General features: G+C 46.9%; 1 protein-coding gene across 2 annotated transcripts in view; it reads right to left on the bottom strand.

Moving 5' to 3' along the window:
* Window positions 1-616: 616 nt before the first annotated feature.
* The window catches only part of DMXL1 (Dmx like 1), a 2,236,090-nt gene continuing 2,212,887 nt past the window's right edge, over window positions 617-23,819 (bottom strand). For both annotated transcript variants that reach the window (XM_086961064.1, XM_086961065.1), the window contains 2 exons: window positions 3,337-3,554; window positions 617-980 (listed from right to left, as the gene is read on the bottom strand). In XM_086961064.1, coding sequence (XP_086817190.1) covers window positions 756-980; window positions 3,337-3,554 — 443 coding nt within the window. In that variant the 3' untranslated portion in view covers window positions 617-755. The remainder of the gene's footprint in view (window positions 981-3,336; window positions 3,555-23,819) is intronic.

Genomic DNA, 23,819 nt, shown 5'->3' with positions numbered 1-23,819 from the left:
TACAATTTTATTTTAGCTCTCCTCAAGTAAGTATTTTACATCTTGAAGCCTAGTATATTTAATGAATCAGCTTAATTAAATGATACAGTAAATGTTTTAAATGTAGAAAATCATTTCTGCATTGTAGACTAGTCCCACCCCTAAACGATATATTCAAATTAGCATTTTCTATTCTGTTGCTTTTATATACAGTAGAAGCATACTCTTGTCATTGAAAGAATACAACTTTTTATATCCTCTAGACATTTTGTAGTTTCCCTAACACCAACAGAACTAAAATATCACTCATATGATAATATTTATATATATATATATACATATATATTTATATAAATGGTTATTAAATTATAATCTTTGAAAGATATAGACAATGTTTAAAAATAGTTTTCTAAATGTGCATATTTCCGGACAAAGTTAAAACATAGGCAGTTTGTTACTAATAAAAGACTTCAGCAGCAATGCACATTATATGTATATAACATATTTTTACATAGTCACCTATGTCTCCTACTGTAGGCAATAGAGCAATTGAGTCTGAACGACCTTCTTAATCATCTTTAAGGCATCAGTGCATTTGAAAGGGTGGAGGAGAAAGGGATAAGTCAACAAAGCTTCAGGATACATTGTGACAAAGTAAAGCTTTTTAAATTAGGGGGCACAATTGTGATACTCGTAATTGCACATTCCATCCATTGGCCAGCTCTGTGGACTGGAAATGTCTTTGAAAGGAAATTAATGTTGGTGTGTAAATGTCATTAAAGCATAAACTTCACTTCGCTTTTCAGCACGTCATTTGCAGTGCTAAATCGATCAGCCAGGATTCTCATCTTCACTGTGCCATCAGCTCCACATGAGAAAATATGATTGGCTGGTCCTGTTTCAATCTGCATTACACCAGTTCCAATATTACGAAAAATGGATTGTCGGGCATGCTCATTGATGAAAGTATGGAGAAGGTTAAAAGTTGACAAACTCCATATCTGAAAAGAATAGACAATCATTATAATATCAGAAAAACATTGACATCAAGCAAATGTACCTGTTTAGCAAAAATCAGAATTTAAGTAGTAACGACAACATTTGCAGGAATGTAATTTAAGATACTGAAGATGTCACAAATCCAACAAAGAATATACGTATGGGTTTTCTTTAACATTTATTGCATTAGCAAATATGTTTAGAATAAAAGTAATTTATGCCATCATACAGAACTAGATTTCTGATCAGGAAGTTACACTGCCTGTGTGCATACACACATGTGTATTGACTCAAAATTACTAGGTCATGCATATAGAGATCTGAAATATGCTTAGGAGCAGGGGCATGTCAGTTTCTATTTAGAACACCTACTGATTTTTTTATATAAACAACAAAAGGGGTATTAGCATCAAATGAAGATGTCTTTAATTTCAGATCTCATTACTCATGTGAAATTGCCATTCCATGTCTTTGGAAACCCCTCTGACGTACCACTTGTAATCTTGCTGACTGTTCATATATGTACAACTGCTTAAAGATACACATTTTAAGTCAGTGCAGCAAATTCACCTTCTATGTACAGCCATACCCCAGATTGTCCTACTTTTTCTGGACTCAAGTTTCTTCTGGCTTTAGAACTCTGTGAACTTTACAACTGCTAAAAAGTATTAAAGTGCATATGCTTCTCCTTTAAAACGTGCTCTACACTAGAAGTTCCCTGTTTGGGCAATTAAACTTCCCTATAGGCCCATTGTAGGGGGTGCCTATAGTGCACCTATTGAATGGGAAGGTAAATGTCATATATGGGCTGAAGTGTATATTTACACTACCCACATGTGTGACAAGAACATATTTCTTACAGGATCACTACCATGCTCTGGTAAGGTTGCAGTTTAAATGCCTTGCAGAGACAGATGGCAAGGAAAACTTGGTACTAGGAAGCAAAGAGAAAGTGCTGCTAAATGAGGTGGGAGGCTATGACAAAATTGTTGGGATTGGGCGGCAGAAGTTCCCCAACCACTGACTAGTGCACAGGATAAATCTGGCATCTCTACCTCCTAAGAAGGACCTTGGAAGACTCAACCTCTATGTGAAGAACTTGGCCCTGCTGGAAGAAGAATCCTGATCCTGGTTCTTGCAAGAAGGAAAGGGTCAAGTGGTTGGCCTCCTGTTTACCTTCTTTAAGGATACAAAAAGCAGAAGGACTCTGGACCTTAAGAGGGTCTAGTGGACTAAGGTGGTCTAGACCTTCCAGGAGACCTGGCAGGAGAGGGCTCTGGTGGCCAGAACCTGCACTGGGGAACTAGGGCTACATGACTGCCCAGAAGATGATTTCCCAGGAGCTGGAAACTAAGCCGCAATGTAAAACCTTTGAGAAGGACAACCCATTTTTTGTGGTTTTAGTTTTATATAGCACAAACTCGACCCAAAGGTTTCAGAGTGCTTTACATGAGAACCTGTTGCTTTACAGACAGACAGATACATTTTTGTTAGACAAGAGATTAAGTGATTTGGCCAGAATCACAGGATGTTTAGCGTCCCTACCGAGACCTGAACCCAGTTCCCCAGCTTCAAGGTCGACCACTCTAGCCGTTAGGCCACAGCCAGCCTCTGCTCCACTGCAGTCGGCCTGCAGTTGCACCTATGTGCCGGTCAAAAATGAACTATTACTTTTTCACAGTGATTTATTTTTCTAGGTGTTGTTGGCCTGAAAACTTTAAATATTCAGATATCCAGCTCACCTTAAGCTCGTATGAGCACTTGGTGTCTCTTGGCTTGTTACATTTTTTTCTCTATTTTAATAAATGTTATTGTGTCGTGTTCCATATTTTAAATTACTTCCACTGCTAGAACTAAGCACACACTTTTCTGGGGATTGCCTGCTGCTTGTGTCACAGCTACCAAGAGGTGAGCACGAAATCTCTAAGAACTAGGTTTTGACCGAACCAGAGTGGGTTTGAGTTAGAAGGGGCAACCCCTTCCACCTTAATTGGACTTCAGAAAGAACGCCTCCGTGTAGATACATTGCAAAGTCAATGCATATACAATAGGCATGTATGAAATCTTCGAATCAAAGTCATACATGTTGCATGGCCCATGAGATATAGTGACAGACATTGATTACTGAAGCCTTAGAAAAGTCAATAATATTTCCCAGGACCTAGTTTCTGGGAAATTCTTAGCAGGTAATCAATGAAGAAGAATGATAACAAGGAAGGACCAGGTTAAAATGATACCCAAGGGAAACGCTTTTGGAAATATACTTTTTTCCATACACACATCTACAAGTGCAAAGTTTGTTTAAATCGGTTTAAATATTTATTATTATTATCTTTCTCTGCAATTACTTTTCAATACCTTTATACTTCCCTCTGCAGAGCCAGTGATAAAATATTCTTCTGTTGGATCAACAGCAACTGCTTTAACTGGAGATTCATGACACTGTAATATCTTCCTCTGTTGTCTTTGCCGAAGATCAAACAAACAGGTAAAACCCTTTCTTCCTCCTGAAATCAATAGCTGGTGCTTTGGAGCATATGCCAAAACTGTGGCTCCGCTATCATGGCATGTGAAAGCTGAAATGAAATCAAAAGCAGGAGGCAACATGAGTGGAGAAAAATATTCTGTTACTTTTCAAGAGATATTGAGCTGCATATTACGTTTACCATATTGTGCAACTGATTGTACATTGTGCTGGCTCAATGAATGCAACTGGAACAAGAGATAACTATGATCTAGATGAACAAGTTACTTATCGTCGGTAACGATAAAGCTGTAAGAGAAATATATTAGTTATGAATTCCTTACCTTACAATTAACCCCAGGTGCCAGTCTCGAAGTCGACTCGAAAAGAGATCCAAAACAGATCAAAAAGTTAGTCAAAAAATGACTAGAAGTACTGCTCTTCCCGGATCTGCCCTGGCTGGCGAGGAAAAAAGAAGAACTGACGTCAGCACGCGAGGGCGGCTTCTAAGTACTCAGACGACGTCATCCCGGCGATCACAACGCAGACGACGGACGCGTAGCCGCAGACGACACCTACCGACGCGCAGGGGTACTGCTGACGAAAACTTTCCGGATGCAGTCTGACGCCTGGGGATAGTCTAAGGTAAAGAATCTAAAACTAACCTGTTTCTTTCAGATCTGGAGAATTTGTCTTCAGCAGTACCCCTGCGCGTCAGTAGGTGGCGTCAGTCAACTCCACGTTCGTCACAATCGCCAGAATGACGTAGCGGTATCTACTTAAGACGACGCTCCTGTGCTCTGATGTCAGTTCTTTACAGACATTCCACGCCAGAAGCGCCGAGCCATGCAAGACACTGACCACTGGCGCATAAAACTAGGGCCCTGAAAGGGAGTCCCTTACTCTAGAAGTCAGTTCGCAGAACAGGGAGGATGGGTGAGGCGGTAGTGAATCCATAATTAATATATGTCCCTTACATTACTGAAGGTAAGTAACTTGTTAATTTGAAAGAGGCTATTAGATATATATTCCTTACCTTAGAATAGATAGCCCAGCAATACCAACCCCAGAGGTGGGTCTGTGAACCAAGTTCACACCTGGAAGTCCTGAAGAACAGAGCGGTCAAAGAAGCTGTCTCTCCGGACTTTGCTGTCCAGGCAGTAATGTTTAGTGAACGTGTTCAATGAAGCCCACGTTGCTGCCTGGCGATGTCATGAAGGGGGACTCCACGTCTCAAAGCAGTAGTGGCTGCTGTTGCCCTGGTGGAATGGGCGCGCAACCCTGGAGGTTCCTTGTTCACCAGGGAAGAACACATTTTAATGCAATGAACGACCCATCGAGAGATGGTTCGTTTTTGCATGGCCCAACTATTCTTGGTGCCCACATAAGCAACACCGAGCTGATCATCCACCTGGAATTGTTTTGTGCGATCCAGATAAAATGAAAGTGCACGTTTTGAACAGAGACGGTGGAGCCTCTCCTCCCGTTTAGAAGGATGCGGGGGCGGGAAGAAGGTGGGCAAAGTGATGGTCTGTCCTATGTGGAAAGAGTTAACCACTTTGGGAAGAAAAAAAGGTCGAGTTCGAAGGACAACCTTGTCCGGATGAACAGCAAGGGAAGGAGGCTTAGGAGAAAGAGCCTAAAGCTCACTCACCCTGTGAGCAGAGGTGATGGCAACCAGAAAAGCAGTCTTTAAGGTCAAGAGTCTGAGAGGACAATTATGTAGCGTCTCGAAGGGCGCGCACATAAGGTAAGTCAGAACAAGGTTCAAGTCCCACTGGGGCATTACGAAAGGAATAGGAGGAAATAGGTGAGTAATGCCCTTAAGGAAACGATTTACAATAGGGGACTTGAAAAGGCTGAAGAAAGGCCAAAATGGCCAAAAGGTAGCCCTTGAGGGTGCCCAGAGAAAGCAGGGACAGGAGAACCTCAGAAAGGGGAGCAGAAAGGGGATCCACAGCCTTAGCTGCGCACCATGCCACAAATGTGTTCCATCTACAGGCGTATACTGTTTAGTAGAGGGACACCTGACTGCCAAGATAACATTACAGACTTCAGGAGGAAGGTCAAAGGCTGTCAACTGTCGCCGCTCAATCTCCACACAAGGAGGTGGAAACTAGACAGGTTTCGGTGGAGGACCATCCCCTGCTGTTCTGACAGAAGATCCTCCCGAAGGTGCAGTCTGATCGGAGGATCGATGGCCATGTTCAAGAGCTTGGGATACCAGACTCTTCATGCACAGTCCGGAGCCAAAAGAATTACTTGGGCCCAGTGGCGCTTAATCTTCTTCAGCACTCTGGGCAGAAGTGGTATAGGCGGAAAGGCATATAGAAGACCGCAACTCCACTCACGACGAAAAGCGTTGCCTAGCAAGTGCCGCCTTGGAAATTCCAACACGCAGAACTGGTGACGTAGCACGTTCTCTTCGGTGGTGATTAGATCAAACCAAGGATCTCAAAACTGCTGAAAGGGACATTGCACCACCTCCAACTGAAGACGCCATTTGTGATCCATCAAGCACCGGAAGCTGAGTTTGTCCGCCCTGGCGTTCAGGAAACCTGCCAGGTGTTGAACCAACAGGGACACGCCCTAATGTTCCAGCCGCTTTCAGAGACGAATGGCCTCCTGACAGAGGGTCCACTACCACACCCCGCCTTGTTTGTTGCAATACCACATGGTGGAAGTGTTGTCTGTGAACACCTGCACTACTCTCCCTTTGACAGAAGGAAGGAATGCCTTCAGTGCTAGATGAATCGCCCGGAGCTCCACAAGGTTGATGTGGAGCCCATACTCCACCAGATACCAGAGGCCTTTGATCTCCGCCTCTCCCTCCCATGTGGTCATCACATGAGTGACGCATCTATCACCACTGTGAAATCTGGATGGGGAAGTGAGAGGGATCTGTTGTTGACCCAATCCTGGTTCACGAGCCACCACTCCAACTGATGTGCAGTCTCTGCCAAGATCTGGAAGACATCAGACAGATTGCCCTGATGCTGCGCCCACTGAAACTTCAGGTCCCACTGCAGAGCCCGCATATGCCACCTGGCATGATCCACCAGGAGGATGCAGGAGGCCATGTGGCCCAGCAGCCTCACAGTCATCCGCACCGAAATCCGGGATAGAGGCTGGAACATCAGTATCATAGCATAGCATAAATATCCCAGACTCGCAGCTTGGGAGAATAGGCCCGAAACTGCACTGTTTCCAGAACCGCTCTGATGAAAAGGAGCTTCTGAGAAGGGTGCAGGTCCCATATCCCACAGAGGCTGGTCAGCCTGCGCTGGCCTGTGGCTCTGGGCAGAACGTAGTGAGGCACCCCTTCTGTAGCCACAAAAGGAGCAAAAAGCAGACTGCGCAGGGCAAGAGGTGGTAGCGCGGCTCAAGGATCTGGCCGTAGCCCTAGAGTCCTTGAAGCGCTATAGCACATTGTCTGTCTTGTCGCCAAACAAGCGACGGCCATCAAAGGGCATGTCAAAAAGAGTCCATTAGATATTGCCCAAGAAGCCAGTGGACCTCAGCCAGGCGTAACGTCTCTCAGGGCTACCAACGTTGAAATCATCCTGCCTTGCGAGTCGGCAGTGTCCAGCCCAGAGCGAATGGAAAACTTTGCAGCATAACCCCCTTCAGCGACCGCATGGGAGAGTACTGCCCGGACCTCCTCCTAATTGTGGCAGCACCTGCACAACCGTGTCCCACACAGCATGGGTGTAATGCCCCATAAAAAAATGCAGTGTTCATCTACTGCAGTCCTAAGCTGGCAGAAGAAAACATCTTCTTCCCAAAATGATCCAGCTTCTTGGAATCCATATCTGGAGAAGCAGTAGGGAACGTGCCTTTGGATGGTGAGGCCTGGACCACCAAGCTCTCAGGGGTAGGGTGTTGGGTGAGGAAGTTGGGGTCAGCTGGGCGGTGGCATCAGGCAATCGTCCTATCCACAGTACCTGGTGCCCAGAAGGATGTCTGTGAGGGCCTCATTGAACAGCAGCAGGGGCTTTGAAGAGGCTGTTGCTGGTTGAAGCACCTCCGTCAGGAAGTTAGTACTGACTGCCACCATAGGTAGCTCAGGGCCCAAGGCCTCAGGCGCCCTACGCAACACCACAGCAGAGGATGCTCCCTCCTCCATAGCCACGATAGGGGGGAGAAAGCATACCAAGGTCTGGGGATGTATCCAGACCACTGGCCTCACCCAGTTCCTCTCTTCAGTCCGGCTCTTCCAACTGGTCTGTTAGAGGGTTAATAGACTCCTTCCAGTCCTCCTCACCCTCCTCTGGCTGCCACTCAGGGCGATAAGGAATGCCAGGATATAACAGAGGTACAAAAGTACCGGTCGGCGCAGGTATCGGTGTTGGTCGATGCCGGTCCGGCTCCGTGTCCATGTCGAGGGGGAGACTGGGGTCGACACCGGCTGGGGAAATAGCCAGCTTTGGAGGGGGTGGAGGTGTCACCAATAGATTCGCCACTGTATGAGGTGTTGTAAGGTCAACCTGTGCCGATCCGGATACAGGCCTTGATCCTCGTGGGCCCTGCGGTGCTAAAGCCGCCTGCATCTAAGGCCTAGAACCCCCAGCCGAGTCCGCGGGGGCCGAAGGCGTGGCGGCGGAGTCTGGCTGCCCAAAGATGGAGCGGAGGGTTTGTAAAAGCTACGAAGTTGGGCAGGGTTCGCCCCGGCCCTGGGAAGGGAGGGAGGATCGGAGCCAACCCAACAGGCTCGGCAGGTGGAGCCGGATGACTACCTTCCGCATCCCGTGTCGCGTTGGCTGACAGATGGTGAGTAGGCCTTCTTCTTGTGCTTCGACTTACCTGAAGACGAAGACTTCGAAGAGGAGCGATGGTGGTGCCACCGCGACCGGTCCGGTCGAGAGGGAGGTTGGTCCACGACCTTCCTCTCGACCGGGACCTCGAGTTGCGTGAGCTGACTGGCAGGCCTCAAGAAGCTTTTGGGACCGCTCCCGTAAAGACTTCAGGTACATGACCCAGCAGTCGGAGTATGACTTCAGGTCGTGGTCACACTCCAGGCACCAGAGGCACACAAGAAGTGGGTCCGTGACCGACATCAACTTGTGACAGGAGTCACAAGGTTTGAAGCTGGCCCGTTGATGTGACATCCCTTGCACCAGGAGTCGAACAACTCGATAAAAAAAGAAATTGACAAAAAGACTAAAGGTACTGCTCTCTCCGGATCTGCGCTGACTGGCACGTAAAAAGAAAGAACTGACATCAGAGGGAGGGGCGGCGTCCAAGTAGATACCGCTATGTTATTCCGGCGATCACGATGCCAACGACGAACGCGGAGTTAACTGATGCCACCTACCGAAGCGCAGGGGTAATGCTGAAGAAAAATTCTCCAGATCCAGTCTGAAGCCTGGGGGTAATTCGAAGGTAAGGAATCCGTAACTAATGGTCTCTTTCAGATTCTCCTATCACGAAGCCACAGAGAACTCTAATTTTTATAGCAAGACAGGAAGGTAGCATTACCAATTTGCAATATGCTTCACTAGGCCTAAATATTGCTTTTTAAACACACCTGCATTCATCCAGTCACCTGTCTTAACAATATCTTAAATACACGCTCCCTTCACAAACCTCTGTTTCCCATGCCTCCTCTTAATAAATGAATCAACTCATGTACACTGATGACTCTCATGCTCTTAACCATCTTGCAATTATTGCAGAAGCCACCCCTTTGTGAGGTTCCACTTAAGAAATCAACAACTGTGCATGGCCAGCTAGTCTAAATTTCAATTTTCTTTTCTCGTACTACTTCAAGCATTCCACGGCACCATTTAGGATAATCTTCAAAACATAAATGAAACCCTCAAGCAACATAATAACCTTTGAACTGTCAAGGTCTCCTGGTAGATTCTAAACAAGAAAATTTTGAAGTCCACTCACTACCAAAAGATGCGCTTGTCCACTCACTACCAAAAGATGCGCTTACCTTCTAGGTCCTATTAAAAGAACTCTTGTAGCCCAAATGATAGGAGGTTCTTCCACTGCCAATTCCATGACCCCCGGGAACAATGGTAATGCAACACAAAACAAAGTCACCTAAACTATGTGACAACTTTGCACCATGACCAACAATTGCTGCATCATAATGAAAGGACGGAATGTGCTGGGTTGGTGGCTCGGTTAGAACAAATTGAATACAAATAGACAGGTTTATTTTATTAACAGTCATAAGAGTTAAAAGTTGGAAACATTACTTGCAAATTATTTGCCTTGTCCTTTTTCTTCTTGCTTCTCCTGGTGCCCATCAATGCTAGCCAGGCCCTTCCAACTCTGGCCTTTTCCTAGCCTGCACTCTCCACCACATTGGTTGGTCCCCAAAACAGAAACCAAACTTAAGTAGACTGAAAACACCCCAAAGACTAGCACTCCCAACTATTACTTAGGCAAATTCTGTTAGCTCCTTTATTCTTACTGTGCTTTGCTGGCTGTCTTCCTAATTTCTTTATTCATCTCTCTGTTAAACCAAAATAACTTCACTTTTAAGGTAAAAGGTTCACAGAGCTGGTTCTTGTATTAGTTATGTAGATTTAAGAAGGTCCCTATGCTCCCCTCTTGAGGTTATCACTCTCACCCCTCTTATAAGGATATCCCATAAACCCTGTGAAAGTGCAAAACAAATCAAATGGGTACCGGTTATGACTTTTTCCTTTTCCGAGCCCTGCCACACACCCAAGAAAGCTACGTCCCTCCTAAGCCATGGCAGGATGTTGTTCCTATGGCATGGAGGGCAGAGGAAACGTCCTGCCAGCATATCCTCCTCAACTTCCCTTTGCTTTCCTGGAGCAGCTGGATCATTGTTCTCTTCTTGCTGGGTATCAGTGCTGAGGCATCTCCTAAAGGTAAGGTGAGGCTAGTGTCTGCTCATCGTTGCAGCATTCCTGTCAGGTCTTCCTCCAGTTGTTACACAGCAGGATCCTTCAGAGAACTACTACTTGTATAGACTGTTGAGGGTTTTTACATATTCATTCTACTTTTGTCCTTTTTATTCTCAGTCTAGCCTTCACTCTTCCTGCTGTACCTAGTCTTTCTTCCCTTTCTGTCTTTTTGCTACTAAGCCCTTTTGCTTTTTCTAATCTCTCTATACTTTTCACAGAATCCACTCCTTGCACATGTGAGGCCCACTGTGGGACCCTCTCCTCAGGCAAGTTTACTGCTTCCACTCCACAGGTAGTTCTCAAGAATTTTGCATCTCTCATAGATTCACAAACATTACAATAAGAGTCTAATGTTAAAAATAGCCCTATAAACGTTGTCAATCGAGTAGCCTACTCACATCACAAAAAATGAAACACACTTCATCCAATCATATTCAAGCAGATTGAATACCCGACCCTGTAGAGGCCAATGCTCCTTAGATTCCATACCCATAGTATGAAGGTTTGTGAGTTGCATGGGAATCTAAGCAAGATGCCGATTCGGTAGAAATACCATTACAAGTAATTTCTTTCATCTCCAGTATGGGATCTTTCATAGATTGACATGCCAGAAATTGAATAGAAAGCAGTACTATGTATCCAACATATTAACAAACAGTGTATGACGGGTAATCAATATGTCGCGCATCTCAATGCTCGGACCCACTACTACATCTTTCTGCCACTCAAGGTAATCCTCCAGGCTTCAACTAAGGGTTTGCGCCCAAACGTTTTTAGATACTCATGGGGGCGCACCAAAATGAGAGTCCAAAAAGAGTAAGTAGAGAAATGTTCTTTATTTATCTTTGTTCAGCAAAAAAAAGGCACATCAATAAAATATGTAGTGAGATCAGCCCAAACGTTGTTCTTTTTGAACTGCCCAATTCCATAGAGCTTGGTTCACTTCGGACAAGATTCTTGATCTCATACCTCATTGCTGGTTTCTTGAAAACATTATGGTTGTATTGTTGGTGTGCATTAATTTAAAACTGATGCTTGGAAAGAAAGAGTAGAGTAGAGTAGATGCATTGGTCAAAGATCTGACAGATTTATGTACTGGTCAAACCTAAGATGTGCCCTTCCGCCATCCAGCTATAGAAGCATAAGTTATCCTTATGACTTTTGTGGGCTCCGAAAGAAACATTAGGCCTTTTGGAAGATCTGGACTCTTTATCCTCAATGCTAAACCAACTATCCTGATGTTATCTTCTACTTATCTTTGAATGAACCATTCACTTGGGCCCACTGGTGGTCCACTTTCCCTTGTAATGGTCTGATGTGTAGACAGCAGAATGGTATAAAGAGACTGTAATTGGAAACCATGCCTAAAAGTCATTAGAACTGTGTAGTTGCTGTAATCTCTCTTTGGAAATAAACACTTTTCCTATTGTTGTATGGAGAATAGCACCCAAGAGTTGAATTATGGTATAAGGCTTGATTTTAGATATTGGAGTGCTGATAGCCAGACTTAAATATATGTAGACATATTGTATGGACAGTGTGATTGACTAGTCCATTAAACCCTTTATCACTAGCCAACCAGATAAGGAAACACCTGGTGACCTTGTTTTCTTAAGCGTGCTACAATTGGTAAAATGCATTTTGTGAAAATTCTTGAGGGCTGACTTTAGTTTGAAAGGTATTAGTTTGAACTCATAGTGGAAACAAAGCACCACGGAGAGCAGAATAATGTTCGAGTTTGATGCCTGGGATACATAAAGATACGGAATAGGCATCTTGAAGGTAAAAGGTGGGCATAACCTCCTACACCCTTAACCCCTTGCATGCTTGTGACGGAACCGTTCCGTCACAAGCCTCGGGTGAGCTGTGCTTGTGACGGAACGGTTCCGTCATGGCCCGCTCTGCGCGCCTGCGCGGCGCGTTCCATTGAGCGGGCGCGTTCGTGACGGAACCGTTCCGTCACAAGCACAGCTCACCCGCGAGCCGTGACGGAGCGGTTCCGTCACAAGCACGTGACCGCTGCACGGCCGCCCTACCCCCTTAGCGCTGCGGCGGAATAGCCGCCGCAGCGAAGGGGTTAATAAATGAAAAATATCCTGCAAAAAATATAATTTAGAATCTTAATAAAAATTAAACAAGAATAGAATCTTGAATTTTGTTTGGATTTGGGAACCCTCTCTAATGCCCCTTGTCATCGCATGGAGAGAATTTCTTCTCACAGCACCTGCAGGTATTGATGTTGCATCCTGCATGAGAGCGTTTGAGTTTTCTTTAAAATGAGAAATTGTAGTGTATATGTTTTTTAGGCAAAATAGAATTCTTTCCCCAAATTTTGAATTCTTTTTTTAATGAATTTATTTTAAATTTCAAAACAATAAAGCATATATAAAACAGTACAAAGTAAGTTGTCATGGTAGGGAATAAAGGTTTCTACCATTCTTTCGTATACATCTTTGATTATGCTAAGTAGAACTAGCCAACGCATACATCATCAGAAAGGCATCACAAAAATACAATGAAGATGAAGTCAAGATTGGCTATCAGAAAGCAGTCTAAATATTACCACAACATGACACAATGTAACCCATTAATTGCTCATTTATTGCAGGATACCATAGGACTTGCTGATGTTGGGGGTGAATACAACAACCCCGAATCGCACTTATTAACCAGTAGAAAATTAATCTTTCAATCTTCAGAGGTCTGATTTGCTAGATATTTCTGGAGGGGACCCAAATATTCCTGGGTCTAGAAGAATAAGGGCCAGATATAGGAAGCCAAATTGAGATCACAAATGCAGAAATTCGCAGACCTCCAGCATTTTCGATCGCAATTTGGCTGTGAGCAATGGGGGTAGGCAGATACCCGCACGCAAAATAAGGAATCAAAAAATTGTGATTCCTTATTTTGCGCAAGCATTTGCAATTTGCAATTCCCTAAATGCTATGCTGGTAGGCATCGCGAATTGCGATTTTGCCTTAAGTAATCGCAAATTACCACCAACTTCAAGTTGGTGGTATTTTGCGATTTCATTTCAAAAAGCACTTTTTGGCTATTTACAAAGTGCCATGTGGCACACATACATGCCCTTAGGGCCTTTATGTGCGCCACATTTGGCTCCGCGTCACATGGGTCATCCTAGCTATCTGACCTCTGTTCTTGACTGTTTTTCTGCACCAGAAGCAATGAGACAAGCTTAGGAGGAATGAAAAGTGTTCCAAAAGTGAGGTCCTAGAAGATCTCCTATGTGAGGAGACAGTTCTCAGAACAGGAAGTATGGGAGGGTTGGTAAGGAATCTGTGGCTAGATGGAGAGACTACCAAACAAGGTGTTACAGAAGTTAAGTAACTTATACATCTCATAGCGTCTTCTAGTCCAAATGTGTTACCTTAGAATAGATACCAAAGCCATCTCTTACCTGAGGTGGGTCTGCAGGCAGTTTTAAACTAAGAAATCCTGGACCACTAAACGGGCAAAAACCCATCTCACTGGTCCTGACTGTCAAGTCAGTAATGCTTGGTGAATGTGTCCAGTGATGCCCAAGTAGCTGCCTGACAGATGTCCTGACTGGGACTCCTGAAACCAATACAGTGGCTGTAGCTTTAGCTCTGGTGGAATGAGCTCAGAAACCCTCAGGGGCTGTTTCTTAGCCATTGCATGGCAAGTCTTATGTTAGAGGATGTTCCATCTTCGAAATTGCTTTCCCTTTCTTTGCCCCTGCAAATCCAACAAAGAGTTGATAGTTCACCAGGAATTCTTTGGTAAGGTCAATGTAGTACGATGGCGTTCTTTTTGGAACAAGGCCATAGAGTCTCTCATTTTCTTTAGATGGATGAGGAGGGGTAAAAAGGGTAGGCAGGGGATGTTCTGCCCAACGTGAAAAGGTGTGACCACCTTTGGCAAAAAAGATGCTTGAGTTCTAAGCACCAGCTTGTCTGGGAAGAGTGAAGTGTAAGGATGATTAACTGTAAGGGCCTGCAAATTGCTAATCCTCCTGGCAGATGTTATCGCCACAATAAAGACGTCTTGAGAGTAAAGAACCTTAAGGGCCAGCTTTGCATTGGCTCAAAAGAGGAACACAAGAGAACAGTGAGAACTAAATTCAAATCCCATTGGGACAGAATAAAGGGAGTGGGAGGAAACATATTTTGCAGACCTATAAGCAATCTAGTCAGGGGACTTAAGCATGGAAGGTTGATCTGACAACTGTAGGAAGGCAGAAATGACAGTCAGATATCCTTTTAACTGTGCCAAAAACAAAGCCTTGCTGGGCAGGTATAGAACAAACAATAGAACTTCACACAAGTGTCAGACAGAGGATCAAGTGATTAAATGTACACCAAGCCACAAACTTGTACCATCAGTAGGCATAAAGAGTTTTAGTAGAGGAACGCCTGACTGCCAGAATGACATTAGACACTTCAGAAGGGAGATAGAACGCCCTCAACTGTTGCTGCTTAATCTCCACACATGAAGGTGGAGAGTGGGCAAGTTCGGCTGCAGTATCCTTCCCTGTTGCTGCAAGAGTAGTTCCTCCTAAATGAGCAGCCGCAATGGAGGACAGATGCTCATGCTTAGATGTTCGGGATACCATATTCTCCATGCCCAAACCAGAGCAGCAGTGATGCATATGTCCCCACTGTGAGCTTTGCATAGGGAAGAGAGAGCAATCTGCCGTTGACCCAGTCATGGTCTGTGTGCCGCCCCTGCAGGTATTTTGCAGTTCCTTTCAACATTCCAACCAGGTCGGAGAGATTTTCCTGATGCTGTGCCCACTGGGTTTTTAAGTCCCACTGCAGAGCAGTCATATGCCAACAGGCAAGTTTCACCAACAGGATGCAGGAGGCAATGAGAATCACCAGCCTCAGAGTCAGCCTCACCAACATCCGGGATAGAAACTGAAACATCTCATTCATAGCCCGAATATCCTGGACTGGCTGTTCTGGAGGATAAGCCATAGTTACCACCTTATTCAGAATAGCTCCAATGAAAGATGGAGTCTGACAGGGCATCAGGTGTGACTTAGGCATGTTGATCGATCATGAACCCCCAGCGAATGCAAGATGTCCACCAGTGTCTTGTGATGGGAGACGACTGCCTGGGGGAATCCCCATACAACAGCCAATCATCAAGGTAGGGGAAAAGAGAACACAATGTACTTATAATGCTCGTGGGACACAGTGAACCGCAGGTAACACCTGAGGGCAGTGAGGACGGGGATGTAGAAATACACATCCTGCAAGTTCATCGCTACTATCCAGTCTAGAGTCAAGGGCAGATAAGACATGAGCTATGATGAGCATCTTGAAAAGTAATTGAGAGGATGCAGATCTAAGATAGGACAGAGATCTCTATTCTTCTACAGCACCATAAAGTAACGGGAATAGCAACCACAATCTCATTCAGATGCTGGCACACTCTAGATGGCTCCTTTGGCCAGAAGAGCCAGTATTTCCTGCTGCAAAAGCGCAAGGTGATTCTCTGTCCACTGATCGTAGGACAGAGGCAGTGGCGCTGGTCATGAAAGGACTGTGCTTGCTGGCCATATTGGATAGGGGGAAATGGACGCGGCTGATAACCCCTACCAGAGCCACGGGGCAGAATAGGGCTGTAGAGGGATCACAGAGAGCCCCAACAACCCATCAGTGGCCCTACTGTCCTTAAATCTACCCAAGGCCGAATCTGCCTTGTCGCCAAAGAAGCAAATCCCATTGAAGGCCAGGTCTATAAGGGATGCCTGGACATCCCCCAAAAAGTGAGTATTCCTTAACCTGGCTTGACATCAGTGTGCCACCGAACAGCAATGTCTCTGCCCAGTAAGTCGTCATATCGAACCAGTATCTTATTGTGAACTTTGCTGCCTTTCGCCCAACAGCACCAGCTTGGAAGAGTATGGTCCAGGTCTCTTCCTGACTCATAAGCAGCACTTGTGCAACAGTATCACACAAGGTATGAGAATAACGGTCCAATAAGCATGCAGTGTTCACAGACCTCAATGCCAGGCTGGGGGAAGACAAAATCTTCTTACCGAAGGTATCCAGTCTCTTGGATACCCAATCTAGTGGTGTGGTAGGGAACATGCTGGGACTGATCCGGGAAATTGAGGACTGGACCATCAGGTTATCAGGGTGGGGTGCTGGGAGAGAAAGGCTGGGTCCCAGATAGGGGCGATGGTGGCGAGCAATGGTCTTATGCACAGGAGTGTCTGTGCAGGGCTTGGCGCAGGCCCTGACTAGGACATAAGTGAGGCCTTTGTTAAATGTTAATAAGGGTTCTAAAGGAGATACTCCGGGCTGAAGCACCTCTGTCAAGACAGTGGTCTTGACCTGAACTGTGGGCAGTTGCAGGTTCAGTACCTTAGCTGCCCTCAGGACCACCATCGCAAAAGAAGGCCCTTCCTCTGTAGCCACCGTGGGACAAGAGAAGAGTCTAGTGACTGGGGAGGTGTCCAGACCACCATCATCAGCATGGTCCTCTACCAGTTGTCATTCGCCATGGACTCGGTTAGGGGACCAGTATAGGTATGGAAATCTTCAGTTCCCCTTCATTCATGTTCCTCAGTGGGCCCTTCCGGGAAATAGGGTTCCATCTCCAAATCAAGCCATGGGGGCCTGACTAGGTAAGGAAGCGACACCGTGCGACGCCGGTCTGGCTCCTAATTGTTGAAACTTGGCAGTTGAGCCTCTTATTTTAGATATCCGACATTCCAGTACATAGTCAGCTGTGACTTCCCTTCACCATTCTTCGTAAGTGTGATCGCATATTTTCATGCTTTTTAACACTCATCATAGCGATAAATGTGATCATCTAACTTACTTCTAATAGAATACTATTGAGAGTGAGATAAAATGCAACAACTGCATAAGTTCAATTTTGGATGATATGGAGGTCCAGAATTTGATCAACTTAGAACAGTTAACATATGTATTTAGCTTGCTGTGTTATTCGTGCATCATTGGCAAAAGTACTTAGATTTGTATTTCTTACTAAGTTTGGATGGATGACACAGAAATCAAAGTGCTATACACTTGACTCCTTAATGTAGCTATATTAATAATTGTACAGCAGTGCAGAAGGATATTAGTCATTTAAAGAGTTGATTTCTCCTAGTGCTAAAGACCATTTGTAAGCCCATATTTATTCATCATCATGTTTAGTTTGATTAGACTTGTCATTTTGAATTAAAAGTAATATAGGCCTGATGTTACAAGTAGAGAAATAGGATCCTAGTTGTAGCCACACTTCTCCACTGGACTGAATGGACACCGGGCTCGAACAGTCCCTAGCCGTCCGAGGAACAGCTCGGCTCGGGGACGGGGATCCAGCATTGTCCGCCCCGCAGGGTGTAGAGGTATAGGTCCATCCGCTCTGATACCTTTTGAAGTGGGACACATTGCGCGTCGCCATGTCCCTTCCTCTAGTAGCACTCACCCGGGTGCCCTTGACGTTAACTACTGTCCATGGCTCCGGCTCATATGCAAGTCTGAACTTGCCGCTGCTGACTCGGTTCTTTAGCAACACTTGGTCCCCTTGGACTATTTGCGGCACTCGGGCTCTTCTCCGGTGACTGATCTGGGCATAAGTCCTCCTACGTCAGAATTCAACCTGTCCTTCATTGGTCGATTCGGGCCGCCAGTGTGGATGATGAGGTATGGAGTCCAGAACCACGCGCCCCATGAGTAGATGCCCGGGCGCGACACCCGTGGTGGTGTGTGGTGTCTGTCGGTAGCTCCTTAGGAACGTGAAGATGGCTAGTTCAATAGATTGCCCCTTTTCATGGGCAATACGAATCACTTTATTCAGAGTCCGCATGAACCGTTCCGCCTCGCCATTCGCTTGCAGCCATCTTGGAGTAACCCGCCGATGCTGGACACCCACCGCTTTCAGGTATGCCGCTAGTTCTTGACCTTGGAACGGAGGGCCATTGTCTGTCCTTAGTACTTGCATCAGACCATGCGCCACCATGATTTTCTCTAATTTAGGAATGACGTCCGCAGCACTTGTGGTGGCTATGATTTCTACTTCTGGATATCGTCAATGGCCACCATGGTGTGTCGGCCATCTGGAAGGCTGCCAAAGTCTAGGCTGACGCACTCCCACAGAGACTTGGGCCTTGGCTCAGCCAGGATCGGCGCTGGTCTGGGAGGCTCCCCTGTTTGGCAGGTCACACAGGATCTCACCGTCGACTCCTCCAGATCGTCCATCAGATGAAACCAGAGCTTGGTCTGAAGACGAGATTTAGTCTTTACCATCCCTTGGTGGCCCACATGAGCCAACGGAACAACTTGGTCTGTGAGTGATGAGGGAATTACCAGCCGGTGTCCTCTCAGCAAGCATCCTGTGTTGTCCTCATTCAATTCTTCTCTCACATTGTACAGGCTGTCCATGATGCGTTGCGCCCCTGGCGTCAGAATCTTCCAGTCCTCCTTGGCCTTCTGCCAGTTTCCATTCTGTACTGCAGCTATGGCCCTTCGGAGACAGTCCTCGGTCTTGGTGGCTTCCGCAATGAGTTTCATGGTGAGTGGCAGTGGACATGACCGAGCTGTGACACATCGTACGTACTCTTCCGTGTCGGCCGCATCTTCCATCTCCTCCCTGGTAGCTGCGCAGGGATGCCAGGATAGATAATCCGCGGGGTTGCGAGATTCTGGTTGGTAATCTACTCTGCAGTTATACTTTTGAAGCTGCAACATCCACTTTTCGATGCGCGGCGGAGGCTTGGTGGAGGTGCCAGAAAATAGGGCGACCAGCGGTTTGTGGTCAGTTGTGACAACAAACGGTTTCCCATATATGTACAGGTGGAAATGTCTGCATCCCCAGTGTATGGCTATCGCTTCTTTCTCAATTTGGGAATACTGTTGTTCCGTGTCCGTGAGGGACCGGCTGGCAAAGGCCACAGGGGCCCAATCCTCGTCTGCTCGAAGTCGCTGCATCAGCACCGCCCCTAGTCCTACCGGGCCAGCATCTACCGCCACCAATGTTAGTTTCCGGGGGTCAAAGAAAGCCAGGGTTGTCGCCTCTGACAGCGCATCCTTTATGTCTTGAAACGCCTTCCCCTGTTCCGGGCCCCACTTCCAAGGCGTGGAATCCTTGATAAGCTCCCTCAGTGGTACTGTTAGGTTGGCCAAATCTCTTATGAACCGTCCACAGTAGTTGACCATTCCTAGGAAGCTGCGGACTTCCGTGACAGAGGTGGGAGGTGCCGCTTCCTTGATGTCTTTCACCTTTTCTGGATCCGGATTCACCCCATCAATGGATTAGGTGGAACCAAAGAATTGGATCTTGTGCTTCAGAAATTCGCATTTCTCACGGTGTAGAGTGAGGCCAGCTTCTCTCAACCAGTGTTAGGCGGTGATTGTGCTCTGGTATGTTCCGGGCATGAATCATGATATCGTCACTGACATTGATCACTCCCGGAATATCGGCGATAAGTTCTTGTATTAAATTCTGGAACACTTCCGCCGCGCTGGATATCCCAAAACTCAGGCGGGTGTATCTCCGGAGCCCGAGGTGTCGAGAATGTGGTAATGTTGCGGGAGTCCTCGTCCAACACCAACTGGTGGTAACCAGCACGTAAGTCTAGCCTAGAGAACCAACTTGCTCCCACCATTTCACCTATGAGGTCATCAATGGTTGGGGTGATGTGGCATTCCCGTTTAATGGCGGCGTTGGGGAGTCGCATATCCACGCAAATTCTCACAGCCCCCGGGCTGTTAGGGCTTCTGTGTGACCACTATTGGCGAAACCAACGGGGTGGGACCAGTCACCTTTTCAATTATTCCCGTATTCTCGAGTTTCTTGAGTTCCTCTTCCATGAGCCGACACAGGTGGAAAGCTACTTGGCGGTGTCTGAGGGCGACTGGCTGCACTGTATGATCAATGTGTAGATGCACCTCTTTCCCGCGGAACTTCCCGATGCCTTGGAACAACTCAGAAAACTCCAGCAGCAGCTGTTGGATGGATTCCTGATGGACCCCAAATGCAAACGATACGACTCCTAGGTCCTCTGCCGCTCTGCACCCTAAGAGCATGCCTTGCCCATCTTCTGACACGAAAACATTGGTGGTGATAGATCTGTCTCCATGTGAGAATCTTGCCCATAAGCAAATACCATGATGGCTGACGGTGTCAGTACCGGCGCCGGATCCAGTGTTTGATGGAGGCCTGCTGTCATCAGATTGATGGTGGCACCCGTGTCCACAACTGCCATGACATCTTGGGTGCCGACTTTGATTCCGCATTGCGGGAGGCGTCTGGTCCGTCTAGTGGTGTTGCCAATCATGTGCACCTTGTGCACCGTCCGCTCCTCGTCATCATCATCCATGTCGCTCTGGTTCTGGTCACCTTCAGGTACTGTGTTCACCACCTGGCAGGGCTTCCGATACTTCCTTGCACGACACACTTTTTCGAAATGGTTGAAGCGCCCACATCCTGAGCACCGCTTCCCTTTTGCTGGGCATTCTGCCGCCGGATGTGGTGGACCTCCACAGTAGCCAGGCGATTTTGGCTGCCCCGATGGAGATGTCCCGGGGCCTTTCTTCGCCCCTTTTGTTGGAGATTTTACGGTTACTCTGTTGACTGGTTCCGCCTTCACCAGCGCCTGAAGTGCTGCTTCCATGTGTGCGGCACGGGCCTTGGAGAGTTCCTTGGTGCGTCCCAGCGTTAGGATCTCCGCCAATGGCTTGCCCGACTCTTCTAGGATTCGCTCTCTCAGTTTGACAGAGGCGCAGCCTTGTATGATCTGACCACGTATTTCTTCCGTATTGTCAGCAAACCCACATGTCGACGCAAGGTTCTTTAGGCACGCATGATACGTATCTAGCGACTCCTCTGGGAGCTGTCGTGCTTGTCTGAAAATGAATCTTTCATAATCTTGGTTAGCCATAGGCTCGAAGTGCGCGTTCAGGGCATTTATGAGGGTATGGTGGTTTTTTGGAGTCACTTCCACTATGGTTTTAGCAATATTGTGAATATCCTTGCCTCCCAAATGAAGGACCATGGCTCTCTTTTGTTCCTTGTGAACTTTCGTGGCTTCGAAGAAGATCAACAGCCGGTCCACCCAATCCTTCCACTTAGGAGTTAACTACAATGGTGATCCCTCCACCACGAACGGTTCAATGGGGGGTATCGTGGCCATGGCTGGTGTAGGGAGCACGGTATTCAATGCAGTGACCTAGCGTTGCTCATTGCTGTGGGCCTGCGTGTAGATCCTTGTGTGACCACTCCTCTGGAGAGGCCTGACTCTCTTTGGCGTTGCCAGTGCTTGTTTATTGCGAGTTGAGCGACCTGACGTTCTGTGGCGTGACCAATGTTTGTTTGTTGCACTGTGAATGAGTTAGTGTGGCGCCATTCGTTGTTGCCTTTCCGCCTCAGCGCGTTACTCGTTTCCGCGTAAGGCCCCTGGGTTTGTGGGGCCTAAGCCCACGTGGTATGTCTTGTGCTGGTTGTGGGGCTCAGTGTTCCTTCCTTCAGCACACAGTGCCCTGCTGGGTTTTGTGGCCCGGGCAGGTACCTTTGCTTTGCGTGGTGTGCAGAAAAGGCCAAACGATGAGTTTATTCGCGATGTAATCGCGGTCTCTTCCCAGGATTTCGAGGCACTCCTCCCCCACACGCATGCAACCATGTGCAGCGCCGGGCATGTGCGCGGAAGCGCGAACCAACAATGTCCCCCTCTAATCACGGGTCGATGCGCCTCACCGTGTCCGCGCGCTGCCGAATGCAGCCACGATGTGGTCTTCACCCTCAAACTCCGGTGCGCGTACCAGGCGCACACCGCCAGCGGGAGCCGGGCACGAGCGGCGCGAGCGAGAGTCTGAGCTCAGGGCCACCTCACAGCAGCGTATGGCGGTACACACGGCAAGGGCACGCCCACCCTCGTCGCCAGTTGTTATGTTGTGCGGGACTGCACAACACGTGTGTCAGGGACTGTTGGGGGCACAGGGGCCTACACTTAGTGCACACAATAAAAGGACACTGAGGCCAGGCTTGGTTTGCTCAGCTCGTCTTGCTCGCCGTCGCCTCACTGGCGTACGTGCGTGCGTAGACTCTTTTTATTATAACAAGGTCACGTGACTAGAACGTCTCCAGCCGATTAACCCCATTGGCTAGGACACAACAAATACTTCTGCAGGAATGCTCATCTTTTTTTTTTTTTTTTTTTTTTTTTTTGCTCATCTTAACTGAATTATCACGTCCTATCAGAATAAACGGACAGGTGTTTCCATTTGTCTAATAAGGTTTCGATATGTTTTTGCAAGGGAGTATAATTATGTTTGAAGTAAAGATTTAATGTTTGTGGAGGTATCAGCTCTTCAATGTGACACGCATATCTGTGATAGTGGCTCTGCTAGCTAGAACAATATGCGCTTTGTGAGAATTTAGTATTTAGCCAGGTATTTCACCAAACTTAAAAAGCAGCCGCGTAGCTAGGGGGATGCGGGGGGGCGGACGCCCCAGGCGGCACTATTTTGAGGCGGCCGCGCGGTACTAGTGGCCCGTTGCGCCGCCTTTATAATTTATTTGGGGACACTGTCAGAGTGGATGGATGGTGAATGGATGGCAGAGAGGGTGAAAGACAGAGTGGATTGATCAATGGATGGAAGAGAGGATAGGAGGATGGATGGATGGCAGAGTAGGCTGATGGATGGCTGTGTGGATGAATGGAAGAGTTAATGAATTGATGAAAGGATGTCAGTTGATCGATGAATGGCAGAGGTGATGGTAAGATAAAAGAGTGGAGGATGGATGCAAAGAGAATGGATGGCAGAGTGAATATATCAATGGGTGGCAGAGTGGATGGTTGGTTTTTAGACTGTATGGATGGGTAGATGGATGGCATAATAGATGGATGGCATTTGGATGGATGATGGATAGATAGATAAATGGATAGAATGGGGAAATATTGAATGATGGATGAAAGAATGAATGGATGACAGAATCTAAAGGTGAAATAGTGGATGCCAGTAGGTGAATGGAAGGGTGAAAGAATGAATAGATAGATGCATGGATGGAAGAGATAATGAAGCTGTTCTATTGCTATAGCTTTGCTTATGTTTCTAAATACTGTCGTTGTTTGGTAGAGTGTGGGTTTAAAGTGTGACCTATGTTGGAGTTGTTTTGGTGTTGTGCTTGATGTCTAGAAGGTAGTTTTACTGCTGTGGTATTGTAGCAGCAGTTCAGTATGGAGAGGAGGAAGGGAAGGAAGGGATACATTTACTTATGCCTTTAGCTACCATTTTAGTGCTGGTGGGCCTTCATCAACTAAGACTTGACCTTCGAGGTTTGCTTTAGGCTTACGCCGCAGTTTCACACCCTTTCTTATGCAGTGGAGTAGAGAGTGGCGTTGTAACTTAAACCCTGCCAATCCACCCCTGCTGCTCGCCGTAATTTTTCCCCAGATCCACCCTCCCCGCCGCTACCTGCCATGGGCGGCAATCTGGGGGATAGCCCCAGGCGCCAGAAGCTCTAGCTACGCCCCTGTTAAAAAG

Source organism: Lissotriton vulgaris, chromosome 3_1 (assembly GCF_964263255.1).
Source record: "Lissotriton vulgaris chromosome 3_1, aLisVul1.2, whole genome shotgun sequence".
NCBI classification, from domain to species: Eukaryota; Metazoa; Chordata; class Amphibia; order Caudata; family Salamandridae; genus Lissotriton; species Lissotriton vulgaris.
The sequence above is the reverse complement of the archived record's forward strand: the minus strand, read 5'-3'. Positions and strand labels throughout refer to the sequence as shown.